Source organism: Sturnira hondurensis, unplaced genomic scaffold (assembly GCF_014824575.4).
Source record: "Sturnira hondurensis isolate 20B ecotype Veracruz unplaced genomic scaffold, ASM1482457v3 Scaffold0001221, whole genome shotgun sequence".
NCBI classification, from domain to species: Eukaryota; Metazoa; Chordata; class Mammalia; order Chiroptera; family Phyllostomidae; genus Sturnira; species Sturnira hondurensis.
Genome location: NW_028073852.1, coordinates 6,556,150 through 6,565,816, shown reverse-complemented (window position 1 = coordinate 6,565,816; position 9,667 = coordinate 6,556,150). Strand labels below are relative to the sequence as shown.

The 9,667-nt window shown below is 55.5% G+C and overlaps 1 protein-coding gene across 9 annotated transcripts; it reads left to right on the top strand.

The window, feature by feature from the left end:
* The first annotated feature begins 45 nt into the window (after positions 1–45).
* Positions 46–7,859, top strand: ACBD4 (acyl-CoA binding domain containing 4). Of its 9 annotated transcripts, none has more exons than XM_037067233.1 (12): positions 46–221; positions 735–1,481; positions 1,577–1,728; positions 1,845–1,980; positions 2,230–2,350; positions 2,421–2,505; positions 2,789–2,940; positions 3,160–3,308; positions 3,555–3,625; positions 3,719–3,794; positions 4,493–4,632; positions 5,773–7,089. In XM_037067233.1, exons 4-12 carry the CDS (start codon positions 1,887–1,889, stop codon positions 5,830–5,832), a joined length of 948 nt encoding a protein of 315 aa, XP_036923128.1. In that variant the 5' UTR covers positions 46–221; positions 735–1,481; positions 1,577–1,728; positions 1,845–1,886; the 3' UTR covers positions 5,833–7,089. The 9 variants fall into 9 exon arrangements, 8 of the variants coding, with proteins under 8 accessions (XP_036923128.1, XP_036923108.1, XP_036923124.1 ...); XM_037067213.1 differs by lacking the exon at positions 5,773–7,089 and adding an exon at positions 7,142–7,859 and having other exon boundaries at positions 48–221; XM_037067229.1 differs by lacking the exon at positions 5,773–7,089 and adding an exon at positions 7,107–7,859 and having other exon boundaries at positions 48–221.
* The last annotated feature ends 1,808 nt before the right edge of the window (positions 7,860–9,667 follow it).

The following is a 9,667-nucleotide window of genomic DNA, read 5'->3' as shown; positions in this document are numbered from 1 at the left end:
AGGAGCGAAGGGAGGGGGCGGGGCCTCCAGGCCGAGAGCGGGTCCGAGGAGGGGGCCGACCCGGGCCCCTTCCCTCGGTCTCGGTTTTCGCCCCCCGCTCATGACTCCCTATTTGCCAAGCGGATCCCAGCCTCGCCGGTGACAGGAACCTCCACTAGGGGCACCGTAGGGGACGAGGGTCGTCCTCCCGCACTGGCACCTTTGCCTGGACCCCGAACTCAGTACGAACTCAGGATCCCTCCCCACCTTCTCCTTCTCCAGTCCCACCGGAGGCCTCAGAAGGGAGCCAGGGGGGAGACGGGGTCTGCGGGGCGGCTCGTCCCGGGTCAAGGGCACTGGGTCCCGGAAAGCGGATAGGGCCCTGGGAGCAGAGCCGGGCCGCAGGGCAGCCCAGACCGGAGGAGTTGGGGGGCGGGAAGTGGTGGGTGGGGGCGCAGGAAGGCTCATGCTGTGACCTCATAGGATTAACCCTCTCAGCGCCCGGCCAGTTGCCGACCCCCCCGGTTGTAAGAGTCTCTCGAGGTTGACTGGTCTGGAGTCTACAGTCGTTGGCAGAACTGGGTTCCGGGGTTGGAGGCTTGCGGGGGTTGGCACCCTCAGCAGGCGCTCGATCGTCCCAGGACAGCCGCTGCACTCCGCGCAGATGTCTGTAACATCAACCTGTGGCCGAGCGAAGAGTGCGGAGTCTAGTGACAGCGTCCAGTGTCAAACCACTTGCGTACTTGTGCATGAAGGGTAGGATGGACAGGTGACTTCAGGTGCGTGCACGTCTGCGTTGTCTGTTGAAAGTGCCCTGGCTCGGGGTCGAAGATCTGGTCGCCCACTGCCATTCTGCAGCAGCCCAGAGCGTGACATCGGCACGTAGATTTGTTCACTTTTTGCCTCAGGCTCTACCCCGTTCTTAAATATCCTCGACTGAGATTCCACGTGCTGGTTTGGGTCTCCGTCCCTCTCTGGGTATTCTTTCTGGGATGTCAAGTGTTCGCCTCTGCACTTTTGATCCTGCAATTCCTTCCTCCAGAATGACCTTCCTCATTCTTCTGGCTTAAGCCTTTCAAAACTCTGGCCCGATGCCCCTCCTCCAGAACTCCAGGCGCCGGAACAGGACTCCGTGTTTTATTCACAGCTACTGGCGTCTGAAGAGACCTGGGTTCAGCTGACAGATGTGATTCCACCAGGGGGCGCGAGTACTCCGCGTTATTTCACTTAAGTCCCGCAGGAGGCGCTTCCGCCCGCCTCTGGCAGCGCAGGGCAGGATTCGCCCCGCCTGATTGGGAGAGGCACCGCTATTTGCATAATCTTGAAAGGGCCTCACTGAGTGGCTGGAGTGTAAAAGCCGAATCTAAAACGGGCTCTCTCATTGGCTTAAATTCTCCCTCGCCTTGAGTCTTCATCCCCGCCACGCTGGGCCGGGAGGTCAGGAGGAAGCCTTCGGCTAGTGGCGAGGAAGGACCCAGGTTGCGGGCAGGGGGCTCTGCGGGGTGAGTGCCGGGCTGCCGGGCCGGGGTGCGGAGGCCAGGGTGGGAGGACTGTTCGCCCACCTGACTCATCTTGGCTTGCCCATTCCCTTGTCTAGGAGTTGGAGATGAGCATTTAGGGGGGCACTGAGACCCCTTACCGCCTATCTCTCTGCCCATCCACCAAGCACGGCGCTACCCACCCCAGCCTTACCAACGCTGCCTTGGGGTAGAAAGGAGTCTATCCAGGCACAGCTTCGGACCTCCACGGGTATCTCAGGCCTCTCAAGAGCTTAGTTTGCCCCTCTGGAAAGTGGATTAGTGGTTTATGGAGGGGCATGCCAGGGTGGACTCCCGAGGTCTGCTCACAGAGGCTTGTTCTTGCAGAGTTGCTCAAAAGTAGGGCCTCAGTGCTCAGAGCAGCTGGGAATGGGTACCAAGAATGAAATCCCAGAACCGGACTGCCAGGAACAGTTCCAGGCCGCAGTCAGAGTCATTCAGAACCTGCCTAAGAACAGTGATGGTGAGGGCACGGGGACCTGTATTGGGGGGGTCAAGGTGGCTGGGGTCTGCCTCCCAGGAGGTTCTGATCCCTTCAGTTTTTGCGGACAAGTCTTTGCCTGTGAGGACTCACTCAGTGAGTCCTCTCTGCCTCCTACGCCTGGTAGACCCCTTACCATCTCTGCCCTTTCCTAGAGTGGCTCCCCCCCATCTCCATCCTCTTGGAGCTGGGGGTGATGCTCTGCCCTCCACTTTTCAACTTCCTGCCCAGGCTATTACCGCCCCTCCTACGAAGAGATGCTTCGATTCTACAGCTACTACAAGCAGGCTACCATGGGGCCCTGCCAGGCTCCCCGGCCTGGGTTCTGGGACCCCATTGGGCGATATAAGTGGTGAGCTCCCCACTGGTTGGGCAAACAAGCCTCAGCTGTCAACCAGCTTCTCATAGCTCTCTGCCCTCAGGGATGCATGGAACAGCCTGGGCAAGATGAGCAGGGAGGAGGCCATGTCCGCCTACATCGCTGAGATGAAGGTGGTGGCACAGAAGGTAGGGAGGGGCAGGCTGGGGGCTCCTCTCTGTCCCAAAGCTCCCGGCTGGGCGGCCTGCCCCTCATCCTTCCAGTGCTGCTCCCATTATGTTTCCTGAACGTGGACACCGGGTCGGAGTTACCACCTTCATGCTATCCCCTCAACCCTGTCTCTGGTCTCTGGCTGGGCACAAGGTGGAGGGTAAGATGGCAGGAGCAGGGTGGAGGGGCCCAGCTAAAAGGGACAGGAGGGTAGGGGTGGAAGGGGCTAGCTGCTCCCTCAGTAAACCTTATTCCCTACAGGTGATTGATACGGTGCCACTGGGTGAGGTGGCAGACGATATTTTTGGTTACTTTGAGCCCCTGTACCGGCTGATCCCTGACATGCCAAGGCCCCCAGAAACCTTCCTGAGAAGGGTCACAGGTCAGGCCCCCAGGATGGGAGCTCCACAAGTGCTGAGTGAACTGTTATAAGTTCAGGCAGAAGGGGCTGCTTAGCTGGAGGGGGGCCCGGGGGCAGAGGGCTCCAGGTGTTGTCCCTGTAAGGACCCCAGCCATTGCCCGAGATGGAGCAGGAATCAGGCAGAGTCCGTGGCTAATGGGAAACAGGTCTGATCTCACTGGGAGATGCCAGCCTTTTCCCACCTGCATCCCTGGATGCTGTGTCTGTGCAGGTTGGAAAGAGCAGGTACTAAATGGAAATGCTGGGGCTGCCCCAGAGCCTCCCCGCCTCCCGAAGGAACCAGCACTCCCAAGCCCAGGTCAGTGGCTGAGCAGGAGGGGCAGAGGGCCAAACCCAGGCCAGGATTGGGGAGACCTCCAGGTCGGTGAAGGGGAGGCTGGATGCTCTGCTGTACCTACCCACCATACCTCATGCCCACAGACAGAGACCTCCTATGCTCCAGGGGAAGCCAAGAGGAAGGTTCTGGGACTCCTGTTCCAGGGCCTCATGTCTGGGACCCATCTGTGCCTCTTGCAGCAATATCTCTATTGCCTCTGCCCAGTGCTTTGCCCCTCCCCTCCCTCCGTAGCCTCTCTCTTGTCACTAACATATCTATGCCCTCCTTAGAGTCTCAGCCACCCAAGGACCTGGACTCTGAGGTTTTCTGTGATTCTTTGGAACAGCTGGAGCCTGAGCTGGTGAGCTAACCCCTTGTAACCCTCCCCTTCCCACCCTACTGCGCCCCAGCTGCTCTCACTGCTCCCTTGGGACCTTGTAACTCATCTTGGCAGGTCTGGGCAGAGCAGAGGGGCACCCCTGGAGGAGAGCCTGACAACAGAAACAGCCCTGTACCCCCAACAGAGAAAGGTGAGCCACTGCTTGACCCTTAACCCCCTTCTGCCCTTCCCCATGGTACTAGTGCCCTGGGCCGTCCCCTGGCTGCCCTCTTGGGGCAGAGATGAAAGTCTAGCTCTGGGTACTGGAGAGAGCAGCCTCCTCCCAGGAAGGGTTGCCAAACAGCCAAATGCCAGCCTGGATGGGCAAAGTCCTTGTCCTGCCTCCTCTTGCTGAGGGCCCTCAGTCAGGAGCCATCAGGCAAGGAATAAGGGCAGCTGGGGCAGGAGGGGCTAGCCCCGCCCACAGCTATAGTTACATGGCTTTGGGAGTCATTCTCTTTCTCTGGGCCTCTCCTTTGGGACTCTCAAAGGACAACAATGACTTCTGCCCTGTCCCTTTCTATAGTTTCCAGTGTGCCATGTCCCATAAAGGGCACTTTTCATAAATATTCTTTTGAGCCAGCAGCCCTATGAAGGAGATGACAAGGTCTCCTAATCTTCAGATGACAAAATGAGGCTCAGAAAAGTTACTGACTTGCCCAGAGTGGCACAGCTACCCTCGGTAGCCTGTCATTCAGCCATGCAGATGGACTCCACAAAAGGCACACTTGGTACAAGGGGTCGTGCCCTACTCTCAACTCTTTCCTGGGCCTGCCCCAGCCTGCCCCCACCCTTCCCCTAGCTGAGTTACCTCCTGAATCCTCTTCCTTATGTGTCTGTTCTCCACAGACCTGTTGGAAGGCAGCCTGCCTGGGCCCCAGGAATTAGACACGTGGCTGGTGGGGACAGTCCGAGCACTGCAGGAGAGCATGCGGGATGTCCAGGGGAGACTGCAAAGCCTGGAGAGAATGCCTGGCCCCCCTAGGCAGGTGAGCCCTTCTCCCCCAAGACCCAGGGCAAGACTGGAGCAGAACTCTGAAGGCCTCTCTTCTGGGCTTCTTTTTTAAAAAATATTTTTATTTATTTATTTTTAGAGAGGGGAAGGGAGAGAGAGAGAGAGAGAGACATCAGTGTGTGGTTGCCTCCCACGTGGCCCCTACTGGGGACCCAGCCTGCAACCCAGACATGTGCCCTGACCCAGAATTGAACCTGTGACCCTTTGGTTCACAGCCCGCGTTTAATCCACTGACCTATGCCTGCCAGGGTTCCAGCTGCTTCTTTGACCCCACATCTGTACCTGGCCACACCTGCCTCCTCTGGAGAATGGGTGTAACACTCCAGCAGGGAACTCAGGGATCTGGAGTGCTTCCTCCTGGGAGAGTGGGGAGGGCCCTCTTTTTCTGCCTTTACCTCCCTTTGCCTGAAGAGACACTGAACAGAACTAATTCCAACAGGGTGTGTCTGCTCTTTGCATTGGGGCTGGGAGTCCCTGTTGCTCCTTAGTTAGGATTTCTGTTCCCAGATTTAGCATTTACCCCCAAACAATTCAGCCCTTGCATCCCTCACTTTTTCCCCTCAACTCCAAGATCCACTTGCCCCTTATACCTCAGCCTCTCGCATTTCTGAAGTCCCAGCTGTGGGCTAAAAACCATTAGTTGCATTATCTCACTTAATTCACAAAACAACCTTAAGAAATAGATGTTCATTTCCCTATTACTGATGAGGAAACTCAGGCTCTGAGAGGATGAGTAACCTACCTGGTGGCACACGGCCATCCAGAACCTCACAGAGCTGCTGAGCAGATCAGATGAGCTCATGTATATAGGTACTTCTCCAGCGCCTCCTGGAATGCAGTTCATTGTCATTATTAGTATTGTTAGTATCAACGAGGGAGGCAGGAAATTCCTTATATCCACGGTGGTTAACATTTCAACACCCCCTCCCCTGGCTTTTAAAATTTTGTTTACCTTTTCCTAACTGTATGTGCTGACAGCTTTAAAGATTTCCACCCTGAAATACTTGGGTCTGCATCTCTAAAAATAAGAACATTCTACTACCTTATTTTATCACACTGTAATCCCTTCATGTCATCAGATAGCCAGTCCAAACTGCAGTCTCTCCTTTTCCAGCTGCTCTGTCTGTCCGTCCAGCTCAGGAGCACATGCCGCAGCTGGTTCCTGTCCTTTTAAGGCTCTTGTAGTCCAGACCAGTCCACGTTCCTTCCTTTCGACTTGCTAATGAGACTCAGTCCTATAGAAATGCTCCATTCTGGGGGACTGCCCACATCCTGGTGGCTAGTTTACATGACCAGGTTTCATCAGAAGTGAAGTCCTTCATACCAGGGGATATGTATTGGGCGTACGCCCACGAATGATTCTAACACGGACCACTCCCATGGATAAAGGGCTGGTGGCCTCATCCCACCATTGTGAAGTCGTTTTGCTCTTGGAGCCAGGGAAGGGCCGGCTCCCTGTCCACCCCATTTGTCACACAGGCTTTGATGACAGTTGATAGGTAATCCTTGCCTAATCAAAAATTTATTTAGTGGTTGCCAAGAAAGTTTACTTTTAAATTCCTTTATTCCTTTAAAATTTATTAGCTATTATTTTCCAGGAGTTGCCTTGATCACCTAGGATTTCCCTGAAATACAGTGCCTTATGAAAAAGCAGAATAAGTCCTTAATTCTCTTTAATTCTCTCTTTTTAAAGTAAAGAGTTGATTTAACAGTCTCAGTGGTGACAAATGTCCAACTCACTCTCTTTTTGAGCATCATTGCGGACTCACGAGTCTCAGACTCAGTATTTTGGTCAACTGCGACCACCCTTCTTTCTGATGCTCAGATTGTCACAGCTCTGGTCAGCGGAGACCCTTTCAGGTTGGGACCTATCATGACCTCATTCACTTCTAAAAGCTTCCTTGCTTTCTGGCACAAGATATCCTTCATTCACCTCTGCCTTTCCTGCTCCAGACCTGGAACCAGCCACTTCTCCAAGGAGCCCTGGCTCCTTTTAGCAAAGAATATTTAGAGACTAATATCTGAGATCCTCAGATATCTGAGCACTCAGGTCCTCATTTGAAATATGTGGCACATCCTTTGGAATATGGGGTCTCAGGCCACACCAGCAGGGCCATTGCTCTGTGGCCCAGACGAAATAGCCCAGAAGTCAGTCCTTCCACCCACCCGGCAGCCCTTCCCTCCTCCAGGCCTCTTGGTACCTTGGATTGTCCTGGAAGGAGGACATGGGAGTGAGTGCAGCTCATCTGTCAGGGACACGCCAGGAACCCCAGGATCCCTTCCCATCTAGTGGGGGCAATATGGGGCAGGGGCTTCTCTGACCCAGTCCTCACAATCTTGAGGAAGTAGAAGCTCCCGCTGAGTTCTGCAATCAGGTTCCTAAGGAGGGCCCAGTGGGTGCTGAGGTGTGGGCTGGCCCCTGACTCCCTCCCTCCCTCCCGACAGCAGAGGCCCCCATCCAGTGCTCCGCCTTGGCCCCTCAGGCTCTCTGGTCCTACGCTGCTCTTCTTCCTCCTGTGGCCCTTCATTGCCCAGTGGCTCGTCAGACAGTTTCGGACCCAGAAGAGGTGACTCTCAATAAAGGAGTCTCTGCAGCCAACAGAGGAGGCTGAGTCCCGTTCTGCCGTACCCTGAGCCTTCACAAGGTTTACAACAGCATTAATCCCCGCCCCACACCACCACTACTAGTCAGTGTTTGCCTTGGCACTCCTCCCCTATTGGGGGAGGGACAAATAAGACCCCACCTTTCCTGGCAGCTTCAGGAGGATGCTTCTCCCCGCCCCCAACCCATCCCAGGTTTCCCTGGAAGGCTACTTTTGCGGTGCACTTCCTAGGTTCTGGGTTGGCCTGTGACTCAGGGGCGGGGCTGCCATGGCTCAGCCTCTGCCCTCCCCACCCCCTGGGTCACCTGACTGTTCTACCCCAGCCTCTCCCTGTGGAGGCTTAGCTCTTGGGCAAGTTGGGACTTGGGCCGGGTCCTGGGATTGGTCGGCTGGGAGGCTTTGGGAGGCCAGGAGGCCCCGCCAAGCTGGGGGAAGGCAGAGAGAACAGGCCCCAGGGGAGGGGCGTGAGCTCCGTTTGCTAGCCTGCCTTTCCCCATACACACTCAGGACGTCTTCACTGAAGTTTCGATTGCAAATGAACGTTTCACTAAATAAAATAAAACCTTAATCTTCTGCCATCAACAAAGTGAAGCAGAAATCGAGTCTGGAGCGTGTGAGGCACAGTCTCTTCCCAGCTCCCCACCACTCTTATCCCTTTGGACAGCACAAGAGGCTACTGGTTGGTGTTTCTAAGACAGGAAAATGGTCACTCCTCTGTAGCCAAGTTTAGGGAACACAGAGCCCGAGGTATTGAGGAAAGGCGGAAGCAGAGGAGAGGAGGGTGGGTATCACCAGAGGAGGGGAGCTGGGGCTTTGTGGGAAGGGGTACAAGCCACACCCACCACAGGATACGGGCCAAAGGCTCAGCCCTACCCACCCCTCCCTGTCAGGGGCCCTGCGGGCCCGGGCGTAGCTCTGTCAGCACCGCAAGACAGGGACGTCTGCTCCCTGCTCCCCGTGTTGAGCTTAGGGTTGGTGTCCCGACATACTGGCCACGGAAGTACCCATTGCTCGCTCCTGGTGCCCCCTTCCTGTGAACCTCTTGCTGGGCACTTCCCAGGGAACTTTTGAGGAGGCAAAGACCAAGCAGGAGCGTTCTCACATTCCGGGGCCCTTGGGTAAGGGAGCGGAGAGCCCCAGTAGGCAGGGTCAGAGGGCCCACGTGGGCACAGGCCTTTGGGTGATGCTGTCTGCTCGGGCGCCGAATTTTTCTGCTTGGCAATCCTGGCCTTCCTCTGGTTAGTACCAACCCTGCTGTCTCAGGCACCAGTGGCTGCAGCAGCCTCAAGCCCCCTCCCCCAACCCCCCCCACACACACATAGCTGCCACCACCTGGGTCCCAAGGCCTTTGTGCCCCTGGGTGAGAAAGAGGCAGTTCTGAAGGCCCCTCCTTGGAGATCCTTAAACTCCTGCGTTATCTGGGTCAACTCCTGTCCTTGCCAACTCTCCCAGGCGTGGCCATCACTTACCCCACTGAAAGCCACCATAACTCTGACCCTCGCTCCTGTTCTCAAGGCGGCAACCCTCAGAACAGACACAAGGCCCTGTGGCTCCACAGCTGGCCCAGTGTTATAAGCAACAGCAAGGCAGTGAGACGGGCAGAAGCCAGCTCCACCACTAGCCATACACTAGTTGTATGACTTCTGCAAGACTCAGGCCCTGGGTTATCATGTTTGCAAAATAAGGATGATGACGTCTTTATTGTAAGGCAGTTCTGTAATTCAAATGACCAGGGCATCTGAAATACCAGGCAAAGTGTAAAACACCACTAATAGTAAGGTGCCTGACCTCCCATTTGATAGAATCTAGAATTCCACAACCTAGTGGTCTGGGCACCCTTCCCCAATATGACAAGTGAGCCCACACAGCTGAGCCCTGTCCAGTAAACTGAGGCTGGGCTCCACTATGCCTTCCAAAGCCCTGATTGAGAATACACACTAGTCCTCTGGAGTCTGAAAACGTGCTGACAAACTGGAGGCCTGACCTCCAGGGTGAGGGGCAGCTCTCGCCCCCAAGGAACCATGTGTTTGGCTGATGAAGCAGCACAGAAGGCAGGCTGCTCAGATGGGCTTGCCCATCTTGGAAGCTCAGGGGAAACAGGCTGGGATGGTCCGTTTCAACACACCTGGCTGTCCCTAGAGGCACTCAGGCTTGCCATCTCCTTTGGGCCCCCCACCACCACCTTCTCACATAACCAGTCTTGAATTCTCAGATAAATTCTTTCTTTGGACATGAGGCTTGCTCTTCATAAAATGCCTTTCCTTCATGCCACTTTGCCTGAAAATGATTCAGCCATCAGAGACAGCCAGCAACTTATTTCCCCTTGAAACCTGTACACAATTCCCAACCCTAAGCAGCCTGGCTCACAAACCCTGCTGGATTTTTGTCACTTGCCATTTTGGATCA

Excerpts from the sequence above, each read along its gene's own strand:
- ACBD4 (XM_037067213.1), top strand. The coding sequence starts at position 1,887 with ATGGGTACCAAGAATGAAATCCCAGAACCGGACTGCCAGGAACAGTTC. Across the intron at positions 1,981-2,229 it reads CCTGCCTAAGAACAGTGATG|GCTATTACCGCCCCTCCTAC; the intron begins GTGAGGGCACGG and ends CTTCCTGCCCAG. Across the intron at positions 2,506-2,788 it reads TGAAGGTGGTGGCACAGAAG|GTGATTGATACGGTGCCACT; the intron begins GTAGGGAGGGGC and ends TATTCCCTACAG.